The 27,404-nt window shown below is 46.7% G+C and overlaps 1 protein-coding gene across 2 annotated transcripts in view; it reads left to right on the top strand.

Annotated features, from left to right (window-relative positions):
* The window catches only part of LOC311146720 (kin of IRRE-like protein 1), a gene marked incomplete at both ends in the record, with an annotated part of 75,813 nt that overhangs the window by 35,287 nt on the left and 13,122 nt on the right, over positions 1–27,404 (top strand). For both annotated transcript variants that reach the window (XM_084183279.1, XM_084183278.1), the window contains 5 exons: positions 9,840–9,989; positions 13,402–13,551; positions 14,983–15,140; positions 18,312–18,462; positions 18,580–18,685. In XM_084183279.1, coding sequence (XP_084039405.1) covers positions 9,840–9,989; positions 13,402–13,551; positions 14,983–15,140; positions 18,312–18,462; positions 18,580–18,685 — 715 coding nt within the window. The remainder of the gene's footprint in view (positions 1–9,839; positions 9,990–13,401; positions 13,552–14,982; positions 15,141–18,311; positions 18,463–18,579; positions 18,686–27,404) is intronic.

The following is a 27,404-nucleotide window of genomic DNA, read 5'->3' as shown; positions in this document are numbered from 1 at the left end:
TGAACCTGGAGAAGAGTCCCCTAAGTAAGCTGGTCCTGGGGCTGTGTTCACAAACACAAACAGACCCCACAGAGCCCCAGGACAACAACACAATTAGATCCAACCAAATCATGAGAAAACAAAAAGATAATTACTTGACACATTGGAAAGAATTAACAACAAAAAAACAGAGCAAACTAGAAAGCTATTTGGCCCTAAACAGAGAGTACACAGTGGCAGAATACCTGACCACTGTGACTGATCCAAAGTTAAGGAAAGCTTTGACTATGTACAGACTCAGTGAGCATAGCCTTGCTATTGAGAAAGGCCACCGTAGGCAGACTTGGCTCTCAAGAGAAGACAGGCTATGTGCACACTGCCCACAAAATGCGGTGGAAACTGAGCTGCACTTCCTAACCTCCTGCCAAATGTATGACCATATTAGAGACACATATTTCCCTCAGATCACACATATCCTCAAAGAATTCAAAAACAAACCCAATTTTGATTAACTCCCTTATCTACTGGGTGAAATACCAGTGTGCCATCACAGCAGCAAGATTTATGACCTGTTGCCACAAGAAAATGGCAAGCAGTGAAGAACAAACACCATTGTAAATACAACCCATACGTTTATTTTTTTCTCCCATTTGGACTTTAACTATTTGCACATTGTTACAACACTGTATATACATTTACATTTTCGTCATTTAGCAGACGCTCTTATCCAGAGTGACTTACAAATTGGTGCATTCACCTTATGATAGCCAGTGGGACAAGCACTTTACAATATGTTTTTTTATTTTATTTTACAGGTTTTTTTCTTTGGGGTGTGGTAAGGGGGGGTAGAAGGATTACTTTATCCTATCACAGGTGTTCCTTGAAATGTCTTTATTCTTTTGGAACTTCTGAGTGTAATGTTTATTGTTTTTTTTTCACTTTTGTTTACTATCTACTTCACTTGCTTTGGCAATGTTAACATACGTTTCCCATTTCACTAAAGCCCTTGAATTGAATTGAACTGAGAGAGAGAAAGAGGAAGAAAGGGTAAACAGACAGACAGAATGTGTGTAAATGCCCTCCGACATTCCAGGTGTGAGAGTAAGATATAATTAGTCATTTAGCAGACACTCTTATCCAGAGCAACTTACAGGAGCAATTAGGGTTAAGTGCCTTGCTCAAGGGAACATCAACAGATTTTTCACCTAGTCGGCTCGGGGATTAGAACCAGCGACCTTTCGGTTACTGGCACAACGCTCTTAACCACTAAGCTACCTGCCACCACTTTCTTTACTACAACCTCTACTGAGCCTAAACCCTCAACGTCTTACAGTGTTAATCAAATGACCATCATTAAATTACGTTGTTATTTTGATAATGGCTGAACCCCAAATGGCACCCTATTTCCTATCAAATCTAATTTATTTGTCATTTGTTTATAGTACACTACTTTTGACCAGGGCCCACTACAAAAGTAGTGCAGTATATGGGGAATAGGGTGCCATTTGGGACATGGCCAATGACTCACAACTATTACTATTGCATGATAAGTGCTGCTGCTTTATATAGTTGTCAATTCAACCAAAATGTAGAGGATGTGGATAATGATGGTAACGTGTGTAGGAATGCAAAAACACATTCACACACACACACACACACACACACACACACACACACACACACACACACACACACACACACACACACACACACACACACACACACACACACACACACACACACACAACACACACACACACAGTACCCCCCCTCTTTCCCCCTATCTCACACACTTTCACACCTTGCTCATTCAGTGATGCTTATGCTAGCGGACATGTACAGTGTGCTTTACAGAGGATGGGGGGAGGGAGTTACCAAGCCTCTCAGAGTAGGAGTGCTGATCTTGGATCAGTTTAGCCTTTTAGATCACAATAAAAAAAAGGTTAAAGGGATACTTTGGGATTTTATCTACTTCCCCAGAGTCAGATGAACTCGTGAATACCAAGCAACAAGACGTTTTGCTGTTAGGCCATCATCAGTGTACTGTATGTGTTGTTGAGACAAACACTGATGATGGCATAGCAACCAAAACATTATTTTTGCTCTTGTTGCATACAATCCGTATACACAATCTGACACACAGTGGCTTAGTTGGTGAAATTGGAACAAGCAGTAGCCTGAAGGTGGTGTGATATGAATATGAGGACAGTGTCAGTCGGCATGGGGGTTGGGGTTTGGGCAGCAGGGTTTAAGGTTAACACAGCATTAGTTCCTTTACATACTGGAGGAATAGGAATGAGAATTCATTAGTGTGTGTGTCTGTGTCTCTGTGTGTGTGTGTTTATGTATGTATAGTACTTATGATCTTAATTAATGTATAATGAGAATATGGAGATGTGGTACAGTACCAGTCAAAAGTTTGGACACACCTACTTATTCAACAGTTTTTCTTTATGTTTACTATTTTCTATATTGTAGAATAATAGTGAAGACATCAAAACTATGAAATAACAAATATGGAATCATGTAGTAACCAAAAAAGTGTTAAACAAATAAAAATATATTTTATATTTGAGATTCTTCAAAGTAGCCACCCTGTCACGTTCGTTGAAGGACGGGTCAGACCAAGGCGCAGCGTGATATGCGTACATGTTTATTTAAACTGTTAAACACACGACAAAACAACAAAGGAAACGAAACGTGAAGTCCAAGGTAGCACACACAACATACCTTAACCGGAACAAGATCCCACAACTAGACAGTGCCAATAGGCTGCCTAAGTATGGTCCCCAATCAGAGACAACGAGCGACAGCTGCCTCTGATTGGGAACCACACCGGCCAACATAGATCCACACATACTAGATAGACAACAAAGACAAAGCACAACAAGGAATATACACACCCTGACTCAACATATAAGCGTCCCCTGAGTCAGGGCGTGACAGTACCCCCCCCCCCCCCCCCCCAAAGGTGCGGACTCCGACCGCACAACATAAACATAACAGGGTAGGGGCCAGGTGGGCATTCCGCCTCGGAGGCGGATCCGGCTCAGGGCGTGACGACCTCTCACTCTCCGCCTCCCTGTTGCGCCCCTGGTCTGGTCTGGACCTTGGCGCGCTGCTTCCCCTCTCCTTCCTCCCACGATACGCCAGGCCCTGTCTGGACCCTGGTGTGGGAGACCCCGAACCTGGAGAGGGGCTGACGTCATGGTCTGGACTGGAGCCGCTGACCGGAGCTGGACTCGGCACCGGTGGAGCGGACTGCTCTGGCTCCGGAGTGGAGCCGCTGACCGGAGCTGGATCAGGCACCGGTGGAGCGGACTGCTCTGGCTCTGGAGTGGAGCAGCTGACCGGAGCTGGATCAGGCACCGGTGGAGCGGACTACTCTGGCTCCGGAGTGGAGCAGCTGACCGGAGCTGGATCAGGCACCGGTGGAGCGAACTGCTCTGGCTCCGGAGTGGAACAGCTGACCGGTGCCGGATCAGGCACTGGTGGAACGGGCACGGGCCGTGCCGGACTGGACAAACGCACCACTGGTCTGGTGCGAGGAGCAGGCACGGGCCGGACCGGACTAGGAACACGTACCACTGGCTTGGTGCGAGGGGCAGGAACGGGCCGGGCAGGACTGGCGACGCGCTTGGTGCGAGGAGCAGGAACGGGCCGGGCCGGACTGGCGACGCGCACCACTGGCTTGGTACGAGGAGCAGGAACGGGCCGGGCCGTACTGGGAACACGCACCACTGGTTTGGTGCGGGGAGCAGGAACGGGCCGGACTGGACTGGCGACACGCACCACTTTCTTGGTGCGAGGAGCAGGACTGGGTTCCTTTATTAACCCCCGCTCCTTCTGCTGCCTAGCCAGCTCCTCTCGCCGTGCCTCTACTCTTTCCTTCTCCCTTTTAGCCTCCTGTAGCGCCTCCCTCTGACCGAATAACTCCTGCTCCCTCTGAACCAATAGCCCCCGTAACATGGTGGCCTCCTCTCCTAACCTGCAGATCCGCCCTTTCACGGCCTCCTGCTGCCTCGTCGTCCACACCGTGTGCCCCCCCAATTTTTTTTATTGGGGTTGCCTCTCGGGTCTCCGTTTCACCTCTCCTGCCTGGGCTTCCTCCTTCGCCCAGGGTCCGCTATCGGCTAATCTCACCTCCTTCTCCCTCATCCCTTTCAGGGCCTCCATATGCTTGGCCAGATCCTCTCTTATCTCCTCCCAAGTCCATGATCTCTGCTCCACTACCTGTGTCCAGGGCGTCTGCTGCTCCTGGGCACGCTGCTTGGTCGCCACTCCCGAGTGGCGCAGTGGTCTAAGGCACTGCATCGCAGTGCTAGCTGTGCCACTAGAGATCCTGGTTCAAATCCAGGCTCTGTCGTAGCCGGCCGCGACCGGGAGACCCATGGGGCGGCGCACAATTGGCCCAGCGTCGTCCAGGGTAGGGGAGGGAATGGCCGGCAGGGATGTAGCTCAGTTGGTAGTGCATGGCGTTTGCAATGCCAGGGTTGTGGGTTTGATTCCCATTAACTGTAAGTCGCTCTGGATAAGAGCGTCTGCTAAATGACTAAAATGTAAATGTAAATGTAAATGTCTTTGGTGGGATCTTCTGTCACGTTCGTCTAATGACGGGACAGACCAAGGCGCAGCTTGATATACGTACATGTTTATTCAACTAAATAAACTCACGACAAAACAATAAACGAAACGAAACGTGAAGTCCTAAGGTAGATACAACAAACCTTAACCGGAACAAGATCCCACAACTAGACTGTGCCAATAGGCTGCTTAAGTATGGTCCCCAATCAGAGACAACGAGTGACAGCTGCCTCTGATTGGGAACCACACCGGCCAACATAGATCCACACATGCTAGATATACAACAAAGAATAACTACAAACAAAGAATACACACACCCTGACTCAACATATAAGAGTCCCCTGAGTCAGGGCGTGACACACCCTTTGCCTTGATGACAGCTTTACACACTCTTGGCATTCTCTCAACCAGCTTCATTAGGTAGTCACCTGGAATACTTTTCCAACAGTCTGGAAGGAGTTCCCACATATGCTGAGCACTTGTTGGCTGCTTTTCCTTCACTCTGGGGTCCAACTCATCCCAAACCATCTCAATTGGGTTGAGGTCGGGGGATTGTGGAGGCCAGGTCATCTGATGCAGAACTCCATCACTCTCCTTCGTGGTCAAATAGCCTTATACAGCCTGGAGGTGTGTTGGGTCATTGTCCTGTTGAAAAACAAATGATAGTCCCACTAAGCGCTAACCAGATGGGATGGCATATCGCTGCAGAATGTTGTTGTAGCCATGCTGGTTAAATGTGCCTGGAATTCTAAATAAATCACTGACAGTGGCACCAGCAAAGCACCCCCACACCATCACACCTCCTCCTCATTGCTTCACGGTGGGAACCACACATGCGGAGATCATCCGTTCACCTACTCTGCGTCTCACAAAGACACAGCGGTTGGAACCAAAAATCTCATATTTGGACTCATCAGACCAAAGGACAGATTTCCACCGGTCTAATGTCCATTGCTCGTGTTTCTTGGCCCAAGCAAGTCTCTTCTTATTATTGGTGTCCTTTAGTAGTGGTTTCTTTTCAGCAATTCGACCATGAAGGCCTGATTCACACAGTCTCTTTTGAACAGTTGATGTTGAGATGTGTCTGTTACTTGAACTCTGTGAAGCATTTATTTGGGCTGCAATCTGAGGTGCAGTTAATCTGATGAATTTATCCTCTGCAGCAGAGGTAACACTGGGTCTTCCTTTCCTGTGGCGGTCCTCATGAGAGCCAGTTTCATCGTAGCACTTGATGGTTTTTGCGACTGCACTTGAAGAAACTTTCAAAGTTCTTGAAATGTTCCGTATTGACTGACCTTCATGTCTTAAAGTAATGATGGAATGTCATTTCTCTTTGCTTATTTGAGCTGTTCTTGCCATAATATGGACTTGGTCTTTTACCAAAAAGGGCTATCTTCTGTATACCAACCCTACCTTGTCACAACACAACTGATTGGCTCAAACGCATTAAGAAGGAAAGAAATTCCACAAATTAACTTTTAAGAAGGCACACCTGTTAATTGAAATGCATTCCAGGTGACTACCTCATGAAGCTGGTTGAGAGAATGCCAAGAGTGTGCAAAGCTGTTATCAAGGCAAAGGGTGGCTACTTTGAAGAATCTCAAATATAAAATATATTTTTATTTGTTTAACACTTTTTTGGTTACTACATGATTCCATATGTGTTATTTCATAGTTTTGATGTCTTCACTATTAATATGCAATGTAGAAAATAGTAAAAATAAAGAAAAACCCTGGATGAATAGGTGTGTCCAAACTTTTGACTGGTACTGTATATGTACCTTCCCACACAAACCATCTGCATTTTTTTTTTACTGTGTTTACATGTTTGACATTCTGAGAGAATAATAATCATATTTTCAACATTCAAGATACACAGTTGGTCTGAGCAGACGGACAGATATTTTTACTGTTTATTTAAGGGAAAGAGGGAAATATCAGTGAACGTACTATAGTTCACCCAAATCTCTACCACTGTGTTATTACCCAATAATAGAAAGAGAGGACAGGGAAGGAGGGAGAGGCGGAGAGTAAAGGGAAAAGGGCATAGAGCAGACCAACCAACGCTACCTACTACTTTCCCAAAGCCATGGAAGCACAGAGGGAGGGAGAGATGGAGAGATAGAGAGACAGGGAGAGAAAGAGAGGGATCCCCCAGGGTTAATTAAATCTCTGTTCTCTATCAGTGTGGTTCTCTCCTTCTCTCTCTGAGTCTCAGCTACAGTCTGACAGCCCCCCTTTTGCTCTCTCTCTCTCTCTCTCTCTCTCTCTCTCTCTCTCTCTCTCTCTCTCTCTCTCTCTCTCTCTCTCTCTCTCTCTCTCTCTCTCTCTCTCTCTCTCTCTCTCTCTCTCTCTCTCTCAATTCAATTCAATTCAATTCAATTCAAAGGGCTTTATTGGCATGGAAAACATATGTTTACATTGCCAAAGCAAGTTAAATAGATAATAAACAAAATTGAAATAAACAATCAAAAATGAAGAGTAAACATTACACTCATAAAAGTTTCAAAGGAATAGAGACATTTAAAATGTCATATTATGGCTATGTACAGTGTTATAATGATGTGCAAATAGTTAAAGTACACAATGGTGTTTGTTCTTCCCTGGTTGCCCTTTTCTTGTGGCAACAGGTCACAAATCTTGCTGCTATGATGACACACTGTGGTATTTCACCCAATAGATATGGGAGTTTATCAAAATTGGATTTGTTTTCGAATTCTTTGTGGGTCTGTGTAATCGGAGGGAAATATGTGTCTCTAATATGGTCATACATTTGGCAGGAAGTTAAGAAGTGCAGATCAGTTTCCACCTCATTTTGTGGCCTCTCTCAATAGCAAGGCTATGCTCACTGAGTCTGTACATAGTCAAAGCTTTCCTTAATTTTGGGTCAGTCACAGTGGTCAGGTATTCTGCCACTGTGTACTCTCTATTAAGGGCCAAATAGCATTCCAGTGTGCTCTGTTTTTTTGTAAATTCTTTCCAATGTGTCATGTAATTATAGTTTTGTTTTCTCATGATTTGTTTGGGTCTAATTGTGTTCCTGTCCTGGGGCTCTGTGGGATCTGTTTTGTGTTTGTGAACAGAGCCCCAGGACCAGCTTGCTTAGGGGACTCTTCTCTAGGTTAATCTCTCTGTAAGTGATGGCTTTGTTAAGGAAGGTTTGGGAATCGCTTCCTTTTAGATGGTTGTAGAATTTAACGGCTCTTTTCTGGATTTTGATAATTAGCGGGTATCGGCCTAATTCTGCTCTACATGTATTATTTGGTGTTTTACATTGTACACAGAGGATGTTATTGCATAATTCTACATGCAGAGTCTCAATTTGGTGTTTGTCCCATTTTGTAAATTCTTAGTTGGTGAGCGGAACCCAGACCTCACAACCATAAAGGGCAATGGGTTCTATAACTGATTCAAGTATTTTTAGCCAGATCCTAATTGGGATGTTGAATTTTATGGCGTAGAAGGCCCTTCTTGCCTTATCTCTCAGGTCATTCACAGCTTTGTGGAATTGACCTGTGGTGCTGATGTTTAGTCCGAGGTATGTATAATTTTTTGTGTGCTCTAGGGCAACGGTGTCTAGATGGAATTTGTATTTGTGGTCCTGGCAACTGGACCTTTTTTGGAACACCATTATTTTTGTCTTACTGAGATTTACTGTCATGGCCCAGGTCTGACAGAATCTGTGCAGAAGATCTAGGTGCTGCTGCAGGCCCTCCTTGGTTGGGGACAGAAGCACCAGTAGACATTTTACCTCTGTCTCTCTCTCTCTTAGTCTCCCTTTCTCTCCTTTTCTCTCTCTCCCTCTCCCTCTCTCACTTTTTCAGCAGTGCATTATGGGAAAGAGAGTTCATAAACATAGAGGGTCACACAGAATTTCTAAATATTTCCAACTGCCCCAAATGTTTACTTTATTGGGCCGGGATTCAATGCAAGGTGCGTTATAGTGCAGAGCACTATACAGCCGACTATGCACCTTTTTAAGGCCGTTTTCCATACATTTGCGGAGATTGTGTTCATGGTAAACGCTGCGCATGTCGGCTCAACCATAAATTACCTTTAAAAGTGTAAGTGTGTGTCACGAATGTCGGTGGAATGCGGTAGGCCAGAGTCAAGCGCAGGACACAGAATGAGATGAAGAACCACTTTACTGAGTAGTAAAGAAATACAAGGAAAATCCTCCAAAACAACAAAAGAGGAGCAAAACCCGCTCACAATAATGACATTCGTACATACAATAAACACGCACACCAAACAGTGGACGTGAACAGGTTAAATACGCAGACAAACTAACATAATGGGGAACAGGTGTGCGACAACAGACAACAATCAAGTGAACATAGAAACATATAACATAGAGCGGCAGCAGCTAGTACTCCGGTGACGACGAACGCCGAAGCCTGCCCGAGCCAGAAGGAAGGGCAGTCTCGGCAGAATCCGTGACAGTGTGGTAATACTGTTCTGTGCAGGACTGTCATCGTCATTACTGTTATCATCATTACCACCATCATCATCACCACCATCATCATCACCGCCATTGTCATCACCGTCATCACCATTGCTGTCATCACTGTCGCTGTCAACGTCAACATCATCACCATCATTACCATTGATGTTTAACACTGTTGAAGCATCACAGTGTGTAGCAGTGTCAGCTCCTTTGTAAGGAGCCCTCAACACAAACAACATGACAGTAACAGCGGCTACGTCCCAAATTGCACCCTATTCCCATTATAGTACACTATGGGCTCTGGTCAAAAGAAGTGCATTATATAGGGAATAGGCTGCCATTTAGGACGTAGACAGAGTGTTGAATCTGGAGTCCTCTCCTTACTCTTGTTTCTTCCTTTTTGATGCAATCCCCAGAGGTCTTCCTTAAATAAATCGTAACGATTTTTTGCCTTAATTAATTAGCTAATAGGATTGTTTTAAACATGATCCAAGAAAAGAGAGCGAGAGTGTCATTTGAGATACGTTTTTCCTTATATCAGTTTTAATTAATGAACCCACTGCAATAATGTCACTGAAATATGAAATATTTCTACCTGATGATGCAAACGTGAAAACATCATCACACATACAGAAACTGTCTGTATGGTTGCGTGTGTTTGTGTGAACATGTTTGATCTTGTGTACTGTAGCTATATGTTTATGTGTTTACACATTTGTAGAAACAAAACAAAACAAAGTGTATTTGATGCTTTCTCTCAAATAAGCACCACATACATGCACACCTCCAGTATACCCTCTCCCTGACAGTGTGTTTGTCTCTGTGGCAGTATGGACAGCGAGGTTCTCACAGGAGCCAGCGGACCAGTCTGTTGTTCTGGGAGAGAGGGTAGTATTGACCTGTGTCGTCTACAACTACACCGGAATCGTACAGTGGACCAAGGATGGACTGGCACTGGGCATCGGAGAGGGCCTCAGGGGTGAGAGCATACACGCATACATACAAAAGGAGGCACACACACCCATACACACACGCTTAACCCAAAGGTAATGATCTGAAATGTGGTGTGCGTGTTCAACTCAGTTTGATTCACAGGTTCAACAAAGCTCAGTAGCCATTGCTTCTACAGTTTCCTCAAACTTTCTCTCTCTCTCTCTCTCTCTCTCTCTCTCTCTCTCTCTCTCTCTCTCTCTCTGTCTCTCTCTCTCTCCATCTCTCTCTCTCTCTCTCTCTCTCTCTCTCTCTCTCTCTCAAAATGGAGCATAGCAGTCCAGTATCATACACAGACACACATGATGAAGATGAAAGTGTACATACAGTATACGCGTTTATGCGCACATGCACACTCAAGCACACACACACACACACACACACACACACACACACACACTGATCCTCTCATTCATGCACACCTGCGCTGCTTCATTGTGCTCCTTAGTGTTCACCTCTCTGATGGTTGCTATGCTGCTGGTTCAGCTGGTTGCTATGCTGCTGGAAGGTGGAGGCAGGCAAAGATGATGTAATCTGGACCAATACTTTTGTCCCTTTCAGAATCCAAATCGATGATGTCATAATTCGGGGGAGCTTCTAGACTCCTGATCTGCCCCCCAGTGGATGGAATACACCATGCATGGTGTGATGAGATATTGGCCTTTTCTCAATTAGATTTCATCGACTCCTTTCCTCCCGCCCTCTCCTCCTTTTGAAAACATCAGAGGGAAGCGAGGGGAGGAGGCAGGGAGGAGGCGAGGAGAGAACGGCTTTTTAAGTAATTGAGAAAAGTCCATTGAGGCAGTTTTGCATTGTGTTTGTCTGTCTACGTGTTCGAATTCCAAATGTGTGTTCATTCTCTCAGATTCATGGTATGGCGCAATTTTCATAGGTCTACATTGAAATATATTTATATTCTACAGTATGTAAATGTATGTACGACTGGTACATGTGTCTGACTCTCTCTCTCTCTCTCTCTCGCGCGCTCTCTCTCTCTCTGTGTGTGTGTGTGTACATCTATCTGACTTTCTGTCTCACTCTGTGTCTCAGCCTGGCCAAGGTACTGTTTGCTACGGTAAATGTCTCTCTCTCTCTCTCTCTCTCTCTCTCTCTCTCTCTCTCTCTCTCTCTCTCTCTCTCTCTCTCTCTCTCTCTCTCTCTCTCTCTCTCTCTCTCTTCCAGCCGGTCCTAGGTACTGTGTGCTATGGGTGTATGTATGTGTACATCCCAGCAAACTTGGCCCCATGTGGGTATTTTGTGGGCAAGGTGGGCAGGGGCTAGCCCACACAGGATAGCCCACGCCAGCCCACACCAAGCCCAACTTGGGTTAGCCCACACAAAGCCCAGCACGGGCTAGCCCACACCACGCCCAACACAGGCTATCCCACATCAATCCGTAGCCGATATGAGTAAGACCTTTAAACAGGTCAACGTTCACAAGGTCGCAGGGCCAGATGTATTACCAGGACGTGTACTCCGAGCATGCGCTGACCAACTGGCAAGTGTCTTCACTGACATTTTCAACCAGTCCCTGACTGAGTCTGTAATACCAACATGTTTCAAGCAGACCACCATAGTCCCTGTGCCCAAGAACACCAATGTAACCTGCCTAAATGACTAACGACCCGTAGCACCCACGTCTGTAGCCATGAAGTGCTTTGAAAGGCTGGTCATGGCTCACATCAACACCATTATCCCAGAAACTCTAGACCCACTCCAATTTGCATACCGCCCCAACAGATCCACAGATGATGCAAACTCTATTGCACTCCACACTGCCCTTTCCCACCTGGACAAAAGGAACACCTACGTGAGAATGCTATTTATTGACTACAGCTCAGCGATCAACCCCATAGTGCCCTCAAAGCTCATCACTAAGCTAAGGACCCTGGGACTAAACACCTCCCTCTGCAACTGGATCCTGGACTTCCTGACAGGCCACCCCCAGGTGGTATGGGTAGGTAACAACACATCTGCCACGCTGATCCTCAACACGGGGGCCCCTCGGGGGTGCGTGCTCAGTCCCATCCTGTATTCCCTGTTCACCCATGACTGCATGGCCAGGCACGACTCCAACACCATCATTAAGTTTGCCGACGACACAACGATGAGACAGCCTATAGGGAGGAGGTCAGAGACCTGGCCGTGTGGTGCCAGGATAACAACATCTCCCTCAACGTGATCAAGAAAAAGGAGATGATTATGGACTACAGGAAAAGGAGGACCGAGCACTCCCCCATTCTCATTGACGGGGCTGTAGTGGAGCAGGTTGAGAGCTTCAAGTTCCTTGGTGTCCACATCACCAACAAACGATCATGTCCAAACACACCAAGACAGTCGTGAAGAGGGCACGACAAAGCCTATTCCCCCTCAAGAGACTGAAAAGATTTGGCATGGGTCCTCAGATCCTCAAAAGGTTATACAGCTGCAACATCGAAAGCATCCTGACTGGTTGCATCACCACCTGGTATGGCAACTGCTCGGTCTCCGACCGCAAGGCACTACAGAGGGTAGTGCGTACGGCCCAGTACATCACTGGGGCCAAGCTTCCTGCCATCCAGGACCTCTATAAATGTACATATTACCTAAATTACCTCGAATAACCTGTGCCCCCGCACATTGACTCTGTACCGGTACCCCTGTATATAGCCTCACTACTGTTATTTTATTGTTGCTCTTTAATTATTTGTTTTCTTTTCTATTTTTTTCTTATTTTATTCTTTTTTACTTATCAATTTTTTACTTCAGTTTATTTTAGTAAATACTTTCTTAACACTTATTTTTCTTAAAAACTGCGTTGTTGGTTAAGGGCTTGTAAGTAAGCATTTCACTGTAAGGTCTGCACCTGTTGTAGTCGGCGCATGTGACAAATACAATTTGATTTGATTTGATAATGTAGAGGCCGGGGCTCATTAGAATATTTGCGGGCGTGGTTTGAAAATACCCCAATTCATGTTGTTAAGTTACTGAGAGTGTCGTTCCAGTTTAAGTGTTCTGTTGTGTGATGTCAACAAAACATTTATATTGTATACTGCCAATGATGAAGTCTGTAAAAAGACTTAGATAAGTGCATTTGATATAAGAGAAACGTTTAAGTTTCTCTGGTAAAAATATGTATATGATAGTAACAACGTTGTTGTCTTTCTGATACAATGTAATGGGCAGCCGATCTAAAATGGAGGGCTTATTTCAGGCGAAGTGAGGGCTGCCCTTGGGGCCAATGTGGAGCCGATGAGCAAAGGCACATTGGCCCAATTTGGGCAGCCTATGTGGGGCCAATACTTTTGCCGGGATTGGGCCCACATCATGCCATTGTGGACACGTTTGCAGGGATGTGTCTGACTCTCTCTCTCTCTCTCTCTCTCTCTCTCTCTCTCTCTCTCTCTCTCTCTCTCTCTCAGCCTGGCCGAGGTACCGTGTGCTGCGGGTGATAGACGTGGGCCAGTATAGCCTGGAGATCTCTGCGGCAGAGCTGTCCGATGACTCCCTGTACGAGTGCCAGGCCACAGAGGCTGCCCTGCGCTCCCGGAGAGCCAAACTCACCGTCCTCAGTGAGTATCTATCTGTCTGTCAGGAGTGTGTGTGTCCAGTGCAGAGTGTGTGTGTCCAGAGCAGTGTGTGACTGTGTGTGTGTCCAGTGCAGTGTGTATACAGCAGAGATTGTTTGCGGAGCTGGAGCGGAGCGAGGAGCTGAGCGTGCCCAATTTGACTGGAGCGCGGAGCGAGATTCCCAAAGGCTGGAGCGTCGGCTTTCTCGCCCGCTCCAATTTCGCTCCAGTAGCGCTCACTTCACAAGCTCAGGGCATGCCCGGCCCAGCATGCATTTGTAGTCTACTTGCTTTAGCTACTGTCATGGAGTTTGCTAAATATTTTCATAAAGAAACTGATAAAACACACAGGTGCAAAATCAAGGTGACTTACAAAGATGAGGACCAAGAGCAAGAGAGGGAGTGCGGTGATGTAATGTCCACAACTAAAGAATCATTGTGGAATCTGAAAAGACACATATCCTGAAAGCATGATGGTGTAGCCTACTTACTATGTGCACATGCTGAAAGAAAGGAACGAGGTGAGTGGCCAATTAAGTCTGTCATTGTAGCAAAGTATTTATAAACAAAAAAATTGATCTCTTAAAGTGTTCCTTCATTTTGTTCTATTATCTATACAATAGGCCATAGTTGATTTTGGCCCAATAGACCTGGCATCTTCCAACTTTCAACCTTTCCCTTTTGATTGGGCTATTTTGCGTAAAAACCTTTAGGCCTACCTATAGAAAAAAAACTCTGCATCCCTGCCCAGCCTGGCAAGAGTGGCCAAAAGGGCGTTTAGCATCCCCAGTGGCTCTGCAAACGTGAAGAGAATATTCTCTCCAGGCACCATCGCATAAGCCTGAAGCCACAGACTCTGGTCAAACTGGTGTTTCTAAAAATGAATTCAAAGGCACTGTAGACTAAGCCTAATAAATCATTTTTTGTTTAATTTGTATTTAATTCTAAGTAAGTCGCAGCCTATATGCGCAATTTATAGACTTTAATGATTTAATACAACAAAATGTTGTTTAAATGCTGAGTGCTTTATGTTCCTACCAGCCTATTGTGTTACACTCGCAAATGCTTCACAATGTATTTCTTTGTAGGCTATAGCCTTGAAATAATTGAAATAATATAGCCAAAATAATTCATTTTCGTTCCTCTCTTAGGCTCCATGTCTGGCTCCTGACATATTTAGAGTGTTTATATGCTGTTTAATATGACATGTAGCCTATTTGAAATTATGAGCTATTCTTACATTGACTTTTTCATGTTTATTCAAATACTTTTCATTAAAATCATAGGGTTTGGTTTCAATAATTCAAAACCAAATGGTAGGTCCAAGAGCAGCAGCTCAACTCCGCTCACATACTCTGGTATACAGAGTGTGTGTCCAGTGCAGTGTGTATATGAAGAGTGTGTGTCCAGTACACTGCGTGTGTTGTCCTACAGTCCCTCCCGATGACCCAGTGATCGAGGGCTTTCCAGAGATCCTGCTGAGAGCCAATGTCTCCTATAACCTGAGCTGTGTGTCCCACGGGGCCAAGCCACTGGCCATCATCGAGTGGAAACGGGACGGGGTGGCCCTGGAGGGAGCCTTCAGCACCACCGTGAGTCACACACAGACACAGCGGCATGAACACCGATGCATGTTGACATATTGTATCACTAAATACACCTTTTGTTGGCTCCACCCCGTCCTCCTCTTTCTTTTCTTTTCTTTTGGTTATTTTTATTTTTATTTTGTTGCTCTCTCTCTCTCTCGCTCTCTCTCTCTCAATTCAATTTCAATTGAAGGGGCTTTATTGGCATGGGAAATATATGTTTACATTGACAAAGCAAGTTAAATAGATAATAAACAAAATTGAAATAAACAATAAAAAATGAACAGTAAACATTACACTCACAAAAGTTCCAAAAGAATAAAGACATTTCAAATGTCATATTATGTCTATATACAGTGTTGTAACAATGTGCAAATAGTTAAAGTAAAAAAGGGAAAATAAATAAACATAGATATGTGTTGTATTTACAATGGTGTTTGTTCTTCACTGGTTGCCCTTTTCTTGTGGCAACAGGTCACACATATTGCTGCTGTGATTGCACACTGTGGTATTTCACCCAATAGATATGGGAGTTTATCAAAATTGATTTGTTTTCGAATTCTTTGTGGGTCTGTGTATTCTGAGGGAAATACGTGTCTCTAATTATGGTCATTCATTTGGCAGGAGGTTAGTAAGTGCAGCTCAGTTTCCACCTCATTTTGTGGGCAGTGTGCACATAGCCTGTCTTCTCTTGAGAGCCAGGTCTGCCTACGGTGACCTTTCTCAATAGCAAGGCTATGCTCACTGAGTCTGTACATAGTCCTTAATTTTGTGTCAGTCACAGTGGTCAGGTATTCTGCCACTGTGTACTCTCTGTTAAGGGCCAAATAGCATTCTAGTTTGCTGTTTTTTTGTCAATTCTTTCCAATGTGTCAAGTAATTATAGTTTTCTCATGATTTGGTTGGGTCTAATTGTGTTGCTGTACTGGGGCTCTGTGGGGTCTGTTTGTGTTTTTGAACAGAGCCCCAGGACCAGCTTGCTTAGGGGACTCTTCTCCAAGTTCATCTCTCTGTAGGTGATGGCTTTGTTATGGAAGGTTTGGGAATCGCTTCCCTTTAGGTGGTTGTAGAATTTAACAGCTCTTTTCTGGATTTTGATAATTAGCGAGTATCGGCCTAATGCAAATAGTCCGGGTGGCCATTTGATAAATTTTTCAGCAGTCTTAATTTTTTGTGTGCTCTAGGGCAAGTGTTTCTAGATGGAATTTGTATTTGTGGTCCTGGCAACTGGACATTTTTTGGAACACCATTATCTTTGTCTTACTGAGATTTACTCAGGGCTCAGGTCTGACAGAATCTGTGCTGATGATCTAGGTGCTGTTGTAGGCCCTCCTTGATTGGGTACAGAAGCACCAGGTCATCAGCAAACAGTAGACATTTGACTTCAGATTCTAGTAGGGTGAGGCCTGGTGGTGCAGACTGTTCTAGTGCCCTCGCCAATTCGTTGATATATATGTTGAAGAGGGTGGGGCTTAAGCTGCATCCCTGTCTCACCCCACGTCCCTGTGGAAAGAAATGTGTGTGTTTTGGATTTCAAAATGTTGTATGTTTTTCCCCCAACACCGCTTTCCATCAATTCGTATAGCAGATCCTCATTCCAAATTCAGTCAAAAGCTTTGTTGAAATCAACAAAGCATGAGTAGACTTTGCCTTTGTTTGTTTGTTTGTCAATTAGGGTGTGCAGGGTACATACGTGGTCTGTCATACGGTAATTTGATAAAAAGCCAATTTGACATTTGCTCAGTACATTGATTTCACTGAGGAAATGTATGAGTCTGCTGTTAATGATAATGCAGAGGATTGCTGTTGACACATATCCCACAGTAGTTATTGGTGTCAAATTTGTCTCCACTTTTGTGGATTGGGGTGATCAGTCCTTGGTTCCAAATATTGGGGAAGATGCCAGAGCTTAGGATAGTGTTAAAGAGTTTAAGTATAGCCAATTGGAATTTGTGGTCTGTATATTTTATCATTTCATTTAGGATACTATCAACACCACAGGCCTTTTTGAGTTGGAGGGTTTGTAGTTTGTCCTGTAGTTCATTCAATGTAATTGGAGAATCCAGTGGATTCTGGTAGTCTTTAATAGTTGATTCTAAGATTTGCATTTGATCATGTATATGTTTTTGCTGTTTGTTCTTTGTTATAGAGCCAAAAAGATTGGAGATGTGGTTTATCCATACATCTCCATTTTGGATAGATAGCTGTTCGTGTTGTTGTTTGTTTAGTGTGTTCCAATTTTCCCAGAAGTGGTTAGATTCTAAGGATTCTTCAATTACATTGAGCTGATTTCTGATGTGCTGTCCCTTCTTTTTCCGTAGTGTATTTATGTATTGTTTTTTTGGTAGGTTTCTACACTACTTTCCTTCAATCTATAGCATTTCTTAATATTGTGCAGTTCCTTTGGCTTTGATGCCTTATGATTGAGTATTGCTCTGTTCAGGTAGACTGTGATCTGATAGGGGTGTTAGTGGGCTGACTGTGAACTCTCTGAGAAACTCTGGGTTGAGGTCAGTGATAAAGTAATCTATAGTACTCCTGCCAAGGGATGAGCTGTAGGTGTACCTACCGTAGGAGTCTCCTCGAAGCCTACCATTGACTATGTACAGACCCAGCGTGTGACAGAGCTGCAGGAGTTGTGACCCATTTTTGTTGGTTGTTTTGTCATAGTTGTGTTTGGGGGGCACATTTGGGAGGGAAAACTGTCACCTCCAGGTAGGTGTTTGTCCCCCTGTGTGCTGAGAGTATCAGGTTCTTGTTTAGTTCTGGCATTTAGGTTGCCACAGACTAGTACATGTCCTTGGGCCTGGAAATGATTGATCTCCCCCTCTAGGATGGAGAAGCTGTCATCGTTAAAGTATGGGGATTCTATTGGGGTGATATAGGTAGCACACACGAGGAAATTTTTCTCTGTTGAGATCATTTCCTTATTAATTTCTAGCCAAATGTAAAATGTTCCTGTTTTGACTCTCTCTCTCTCGCCCTCTTTTTCTCTCTCTCTCTCTCTCTCTCTCTCTCTCTCTCTCTCTCTCTCTCTCTCTCTCTCTCTCTCTCTCTCTCTCTCTCTCTCTCTCTCTCTCTCTCTCTCTCTCTCTCTCTCTCTCTCTCTCTCTCTCTCTCTCTCTCTCTCTCCACCACGCCCCCCCCTCTCTCCCTTCATCCAACCACCCCCCCAAGGAGGTTCTCCCAGACAGAAAGAGGGTGACGACAAGGAGCTTCCTGCCCATCATCCCAGAGGACAAAGACACGGGATGCAACTTCACCTGTGTGGCCAGCAACAAGGCTGTCCCCATGGGAAAACGCACCACCATCACCCTCAACGTGCACCGTAAGTGTGTTTGTGTGTGTGTATGTCTGTGTGTGTGTGAATGTGTTTCAGGCTTATTGAATCTTTGTCTCTCCCTCCCTCCCCCTCCCTCCCTCCCTCCCTCCCTCCATCCTGCAGACCCCCCCAAGGTGAACCTATCCATAGAGCCTCGGTCTGTCCTGGAGGGAGAGAGAGTCACCTTCACCTGCCAGGCCACCGCCAACCCCCCCATCATGGGTATTCGGTCAGTGGTAGTCTGATGTGTGCGTGCCCCCCCCCCCCCCCCCCCTCCACTGCCACCCCCCCCCCCCCCCCCCAGTCTGATGTGTGGGTGTGTGGGCCTTCGGTCAGTGGGAGTCTGTTGGATATGTGTGTTTACTGGGTTGTATTCGGTAGTGCACACTGTAGGGGAGAGTGGGGTGTGTTGAACCATGTTTTACATTCAGCATCACTACGTCAAGGGAAATGTAGTATTCTTTCTAATAAAGATATCTAAATCAAATCAAATTGTATTTGTCACATACACGTGTTTAGCATATGTTATAGCGGGTGTAGCGAAATGCTACACATACACTACCAGTCAAAAGTTTGGACACACCTACTCATTCAAGGGTTTTTCTTAATTTTTTAAAAGCTGTCATCAAGGCAAAGGGTGGCTATTTGAAGAATCTCAAATATAACATGTATTTTGATTTGTTGAACACTTTTTTGGTTACTTCATGATTCCATATGTGTTATTTCATAGTTTTGATGTCTTCACTATTATTCTACAATGTAGAAAATAGTAAAAAATAAAGAAAAACCCTTGAATGAGTAGGTGTGTCCAAACTTGATACTGGTACTGTATATATATATATTTTGTGGCAAAGAAGGGGGCCGAGTGATAAATGGCAGATATGTGAGGGCAGAACTAATAAATGGGCTCTGCCCTCTCACTAAAATGGCCACCCCGACAAGAACTGCAGATCACAAAATGTCTGACTACCAAAAACTACAATTCCCAGAAGCAAGGGGTACGCTCGCAAGGTGGGGCCGACCCACGTATAAGGGGTCAAGCCACACCAGGAAGGAGGAGAGAGAGCAAGGGGCTGTTGATCTGTGAACCATGGAGAAAGAGGAAAGTGACAATATATATATTGGCTGGATTTATCGTGTAGGACCTGGACTGTTTGGACTTACCTGTTGGCTGTTGGACCTGGACCTACTGAGAACCCGATTTGTGTACCGAACCCTGTTATCCTCGACCATGCCTGCGGCCTGGGCGGACCAGGACGGAGAAACCAACATACAGGTATTTTCTTGTTCGAAATAACTCTCTCTGGGGTGATTTTGGTGACGGTCTCCCGCTTCATTTGTGTAGAAACGCTCCTAACCTTGAAGAGGATTGTCACACGTGGTGGAGAATGCGGGCACATTGTCGTGTGAACCGGATAAACGGACTAGCCATACTTCTGGTTAGGTAAAAAAATAATATTAATAAATACAAAAAAAAATACCCCCCAAAAAAACAAAGTTCAGTTAGCACTCCAAAGTGAGTCAGGTTTTTTTTGTGGCTCAACAAATTGCTCATCAGGATGCGATGTGAATGCATCAGGACACGCTGCAGGTCCAGCACCGCATCAACCAGCTGCTCAGAGAGGAGCAAGAGAGAAATACCCGGGAGTTAAGAGAAGGCCTGCAGGGGCTAGCGGCCCAAATTGGAGCTCATCAACCAGCTACAAATACCCAGAGGTCGGCCAATAATTTTCTTCAAAAAATGACAAAGCAGGATGATGTGGAAGCATACCTCACCACCTTTGAAAGGACGGCAGAGAGAGAGAAGTGGCCGAAAGAAGAATAACCACTGTACTTGAAAGACCAAGAAACGAACGTATGTACATGGTGAAGGTTGAAGGGAAAGAGGTGGCAGCCCTGCTTGATTCTGGCAGTATGTTAACCTTGGTTGTAGCAAACCGACTCATAAACTGGATAAAAATCAGGATGTCAGTATTACGTGCATTCATGATGATACCCGCCCGTACCCCACAACCTTAGTGAGCATACAAACTGAGGACGGCTTGTTGGATTATGAGGTCGCCGTGGTCCCGAAGATGCCGTATGATGTAATACTGGTTAGATACTTTCCTAAATTTGCGAGGTTAGGCCAAAATAATGGCGTATTTGAGAAGCCAACACCCCTGACCAAGCAAGCAGTAGCATCTAGCCCTCAACCAAAGCCAAGAAAAGAGATGGTCTCCCAGGGGCCAACCTCACAGGTGCTAGTAGGGGAGGATGAGGAAGAAGGGGCAGACCCCTTCGATAATGAGCAGCCCAGTACTAGTGGGGCCGAGGTTGATCTGGAGACAGAGGGCTCAGAGGAGGACTATCTAGAACCAATAGACATGGCAGGGTCCCTGACTAACTTCGGGACGGCCCAGACCCAGGATCCAACCCTGCAGCAAGCCAGAGCAGATGTGCAGGTCGTAGATGGTAACCCCATAAATGACGGGACGATGCCTAATAGTCTCCCCCACTTCATCATGAAAAAGGGTTTGGTGTACAGAGTGGCAAAACTAGGGATTGATGTGGTGGAACAGTTGTTGGTCCCCACCCGGTACCGGAGAACAGTACTGGACCTAGCTCATGGGCACATTCTGGGGGGACACCTTGGTATCGATAAAACCCAAGACCGGATTGTGAGGAGGTTTTACTGGCCAGGAATTCAGGCTGAGGTGGCTCGACATTGTGGGGAGTGCCCTGAGTGCCAGTTAACAGCTCCCCGACCAGCGGTTAGGAGTCGTTAGTGCCACTCCCCATAATCGAAACGCCATTTGAGAGGATAGCGAGGGATATAGTGGGCCCGCTACCCAAATCCGCCAGAAGGTACCAATACATTCTGGTCATCCTAGACTATGCCACTTGCTACCCAGAAGCCATTCCCCTTCGGATGATGGCTTCCAAAAAATATCGCCAAGGAATTAGTGCTCCTGTTCACCAGGGTAAGGATTCCAAAGGAGATTCTTACTGACCTCCCTTTATGTCCCGCCTTATGGTGGACCTTTATAAGTTGTGGCAGGTGAAACAGTTGAGGACATCGGTTTACCATCCTCAGACGGATGGCCTGGTTGAGAGATTCAATCGCACCATGAAGTCAATGCTCAGGAAGGTAATCCATAAGGATGGGAAAAACTGGGATTTCATGTTGCCGTATCTGATGTTTAGAGAGGTTAGAGAGGTTCCCCAAGCCTCGCTGGGGTTTTCACCCTTTGAGCTGGTATATGGGAGGCACCCCTGGGGAATCTTAGACATCACCCGGGAAACCTGGGAGCACCAGTCCACCCTTTATACTAGTGTAATAGAGCACGTCACGGCCATGCAAGACAGGATAGCCACAGTCACGCCCATCTTAAGAGAGCACATGAGGCAAGTACTAGAGCACCAGCGGCACACTTATAACCGGCAGGCTACCCTGAGAGAATTTCAACCGGGAGATAAGGTGTTAGTGCTGGTCCCCACGCTAGAATGTAAACTGCTAGCCACATGGAAAGGACCGTATGAAGTGCTGGAGAAAATATAAGTTAATTATCAGATCCGACAGCCAGATCGTCGGCCCCCGGAACAGATCTATCACATAAACCTGTTAAAAGCATGGATAGAGAGAGAAACACTAATTGTCACTTACCCCACACCCACTCAGGATGCAGCCGAAGTGCATGTTTCACCTACTCTGTCCACAGCACAAGTAAAGGAAGTAAAGAGAACAGAGATGTATTTTCAGGTATACCAGGATGAACTGAGGTTACGGGTCATGATATTGTTTCCCTACCAGGGAGAAAAGTGAGCATGAGGCCATATAGGGTACCCGAGGCTCGCTGAGCCACGATCAGAGCAGAGGTGAAGAAAATGTTGGCGGCTGGAGTAATCAAACGGTCACATAGTGAGTGGTCTAGCCCAATTATGATGGTCTCCAAGCCCGATGGGTCCTGGAGGTTTTGTAAGGATTTTCGGAAGGTAAATGAAATCTCCAAGTTTGATGCCTACCCCATGCCCCGAGTGGATAAACTATTGGAGAAAATTGGTAATGCTCTGTACATTACGACCCTTTCAACGGCTAATGAACCAGGTCCTAAAACCGCACAGAGCTTACGCCGCAGCCTATTTAGATGACGTGGGGATCTACAGCCCAGATTGGGAATCCCACTTGCCCCGGGTACAGGCAGTGCTAAACCCCCTTAGGAAGGCAGGGCTCACGGCAAACCCTCTCAAGTGTTACGTAGGGTTAGAGGAAACCGAGTGTCTGGGATACACCTAGGACCATGACTCAGGACTACCTGGCCTGATGACTCCTTGCTATCCCCAGTCCACCTGGTCGTACTGCTGCTCCAGTTTCCACTCTTCTGCCTGCGGCTATGGAACCCTGACCTGTTCACTGGACGTGCTACCTTGTCCCAGACCTGCTGTTTTCAACTCTCTCTCTCTACCGCACCTGCTATTTCAACCTCTAAATGCCCGGCTATGAAAAGCCAAGTGACATTTACTCCTGATGTACTGACCTGTTGCAACGTCTACAACCACTGTGATTATTATTTGACCCTGCTGGTCATCTATGAACGTTTCAACATCTTGGGAGAAAAATCTGGCCTTAATGGCCATGTACTGTTATAATCTCCACCCGGCACAGCCAGAAGGGGACTGGCCACCCCTCAGAGCCTGGTTCCTCTCTAGGTTTCTTCCTGGGTTTCTGCCTTTCTAGGGAGTTTATCCTAGCCACCATGCTTCTACATATGCATTGCTTGCTGTTTGGGGTTTTAGGCTGGGTTTCTGTATAGCACTTTGTGACATCTGCTGATGTAAAAAGGGATTTCTAAATACAATTTGATTGATTGATTGATTAATCAAACCCCACGTAAGAAGGTCGAGGCAATTAGAGGATGGCCGAGACCAGTAAATAAGAAGCAGGTTCGAGCCTTCCTAGGGTTGACAGGTTACTGCCGGCGATTAATCCCAAATTATGTCACAGTGGCCGCCCAACTCACCGACATGACTAGAGCCAGGGGGCCAACCATGTTAAAACGGGATGAAAATGCCACAAAAGCATTTGGAACATTACAGGAGGCTCTCTGCTGTAATCCAGTGTTGCTGGTACCAGACTTTGAGCGTGCATTCGTTGTTCAGACGCATTCCTCAGAGGTTGGGTTGGAGCCGAGCTCTCCCAAGAGGTAGAAGGGGTGGAACACCCCTTCCTGTTTTTAAGCAGGAAACTGGAACCACGGGAGGCCAACTACTCAGTGGTTGAGAAAGAGGCACTGGCAGTAAAGTGGGCTCTAGAAAGCCTAAAATATTACCTGCTAGGGCGCCACTTCACCCTCATCAGTGACCATGCCCCGCTCACCTGGATGCATAGGGCTAAAGAGAAGAACGCTCGGATGATGCGGTGGTTTTTGAGTCTCCAACCCTTTCACTTTGACTTAAAACACAGACCAGGGAAAGAAATGGGTAATGTGGATGGGTTATCCCGCATGCATGCTTATTTTGCTGCGGTAGTCCGACCTAGGGGGTTGAAGCTAGGGGGGAGATGTGTGGCAAAGAAGGGGGCCGAGTGATAAATGGCAGATCTGTGAGGGCAGAACTAATAAACGGGCTCTGCCCTCTCACTAAAATGGCCACCACGACAAGAAATACAGATCACAAAATGTCAAACAATTCCCAGAAGCAAGGGAAACGCTTGCAGGGAGGGGCCTACCCACGTATCAGGGGTCAAGCCACACCAGGAAGGAGGAGAGAGAGCAAGGGGCTGTAGATCTGTGAACCACGGAGAAAAAGAAAAGTGACAATATATATCGGCTGGATTTATCGTGTATGACCTGGACTGTTTGGGCTTACCTGTTGGCTATCTTAAAAAAATATATTTTCCTTTATTATTTTCCACTAACCCTACCACCCCTCCCCTAATTGGAGGAAACTAATGAACAACAACACTTAGGCTTCTACTTCCAGCTGATACATACTATATACATTTTACAGATCTATTTTACAATAGTGTCACGATCGTTCAAGGAAGTGACGGACCAAGGCGCAGCGTGGTAAGCGTACATTTTATTTAATTAACGTACTTAACACACACGAACAAAAACAACAAACCAAACGATACGTGAAGTCCTAGGTTAACACCAAAACAAACCATACAGAACAAGATCCCACAATGACTAGTGCCAAACATGCTGCCTAAGTATGGTCCCCAATCAGAGACAACGAGAAACAGCTGCCTCTGATTGGGAACCACCCTGGCCAACATAGATCTACACGATCTAGATCAACAACATAGAAAATACAACATAGACACTACACACCCTGGCTCAACATTTAAGAGTCCCCAGAGCCAGGGCGTGACAGTACCCCCCCCAAAGGCGCGGACTGCGACCGCGCCACACAAACACAAGAGGGTAGGGGCCGGGTGGGCATTCCGCCTCGGAGGCGGATCCGGCTCCGGGCGTGACCACCACCTTTTCTCCACCTCCCCGTTGCGCCCCTGGTCTGGTCTGGCCCCGCTGACTGGAGCTGGACTGGACACCGGTGGAGCGGATTGCTCAGGCTCCGGAGTGGAGCAGGCACGGGCCATGCCGGACTGGACACACGCACCACTGGCTTGGTGCGGGGAGCAGGAACGGGCCGGACCGGGCTGACGACGCGCACCACTGGCCTGGTGCGGGGAGCAGGAACGGGCCGGACCGGGCTGACGACGCGCACCACTGGTTTGGTGCGGGGAGCAGGAACGGGCCGGACCGGGCTGACGACGCGCATCACTGGCTTAGTGCGAGGGACAGGAACAGGCCGGACCGGGCTGGCGACGCACACCACTGGCTTGGTGCGGGGAGCAGGAACGGGCCGGACCGGGCTGGCGACGCGCACCACTGGCTTGGTGCGAGGGACAGGAACAGGCCGGACCGGGCCGACGACGCGCACCCCTGGCTTGGTGCGGGGAGCAGGAACAGGCCGGACCGGGCTGACGACGCGCACCACTAGCTTGGTGCGGGGAGCAGGTACAGGCCGGATCGGGCTGACGACGCGCACCACTGGCTTGGTGCGGGGAGCAGGAACAGGCCGGACCGGGCTGGCGACGCGCACCACTGGCTTGGTGCGGGGAGCAGGAACAGGCCGGGCTGGACTGGGAACACGCACCATTGGCTTGGTGCGGGGAACAGGCCGGGCTGGACTGGGAACACGCACCATTGGCTTGGTGCGGGGAGCAGGAACAGGTCGGGCTGGACTGGGAACACGCACCATTGGCTTGGTGTGGGGAGCCGGAACGGACCGGGCCGGACTGTGGATACGCACCACTGGCTTGGTGCGGGGAGCAGGAACAGGCCGGGCTGGACTGGGAACACGCACCATTGGCTTGGTGCGGGGAGCCGGAACGGGCCGGGCCGGACTGTGGATACGCACCACTGGCTTGGTGCGGGGAGCAGGAACGGGCCGGGCCGGACTGGGAACACGCACCACTGGCCTTGTGCGGGAAGCAGGAATGGGTCGAGCCATACTGGGAACACGCACCACTGGCTTAGTGCGGGGATCAGGAACGGGCCGGACCGGACTGGTGACACACACCACTTGCTTGGTGCGAGGAGCGGGACTGGGTTTCCTTATAAACCTCTGCTGCCTAACCAGCTCCTCTCGCCGTGCCTCTACACTCTCCTTCTCCCTTAACGCCTCCTGTAGCTCCTCTCTCTGACCAATTAACTCCTGCTCCCTCTGGACCAATAGCCCCCGTAACCTGGTGGCCTCCTCTCCTAGTCTGCAGATACGCCCTGTCGCTGCCTCCTGCTGCCCCATCGTCCACGGCGTGTGCCCCCCCAAAAAATTTTTTCTTGGGGTTGCCTCTCGGGTGTCCGTCGTCGGCACGGTTGGCGCCGTTTCTCCTCTCCTGCCTGGGCATTTTCATTCATCGCCCTCCGGTAACGGACGGCCTCCTCCTCCGTGATTCTCCCCCAACCGAGGAGGACATCTACTAACGTAACCTCCAGCGTTTGCTCCTGGACACGCTGCTTGGTCCTCTTTTGTTGGGATCTTCTGTCACGATCGTCGTTAGATGAAGCGGACCAAGGCGCAGCGTGGTAAGCGTACATTTTATTTAATTAACGTACTTAACACACACGAACAAAAACAACAAACCAAACGATACGTGAAGTCCTAGGTTAACACAAAAACAAACCATACGGAACAAGATCCCACAATGACTAGTGCCAAACATGCTGCCTAAGTATGGTCCCCAATCAGAGACAACGAGAAACAGCTGCCTCTGATTGGGAACCACCCTGGCCAACATAGATCTACACGATCTAGATCAACAACATAGAAAATACAACATAGACACTACACACCCTGGCTCAACATTTAAGAGTCCCCAGAGCCAGGGCGTGACAAATAGTTATCTTTTGTTTGTTTTTACTCCTATCCTATTGTATTGTATATCTTAAATAATATGTATGCCTACATTCAGATATACAGTGGGGGAAAAAAGTATTTAGTCAGCCACCAATTGTGCAAGTTCTCCCACTTAAAAAGTTGAGAGAGGCCTATAATTTTCATCATAGGTACACGTCAACTATGACAGAGAAATTGAGAAAAAAAATCCAGAAAATCACATTGTAGGATTTTTTATGAATTTATTTGCAAATTATGGTGGAAAATAAGTATTTGGTTACCTACAAACAAGCAAGATTTCTGGCTCTCACAGACCTGTAACTTCTTCTTTAAGAGGCTCCTCTGTCCTCCACTCGTTACCTGTATTAATGGCACCTGTTTGAACTTGTTATCATTATAAAAGACACCTGTCCACAACCTCAAACAGTCATACTCCAAACTCCACTATGGCCAAGACCAAAGAGCTGTCAAAGGACACCAGAAACAAAATTGTAGACCTGCACCAGGCTGGGAAGACTGAATCTGCAATAGGTAAGCAGCTTGGTTTGAAGAAATCAACTGTG

Source organism: Coregonus lavaretus, assembly GCF_964263955.1.
Source record: "Coregonus lavaretus genome assembly, chromosome: 19".
Classification (NCBI taxonomy): Eukaryota; Metazoa; Chordata; class Actinopteri; order Salmoniformes; family Salmonidae; genus Coregonus; species Coregonus lavaretus.
Note: the sequence above shows the minus strand (reverse complement) of the source record. Positions and strands in the feature narration are given on the sequence as shown.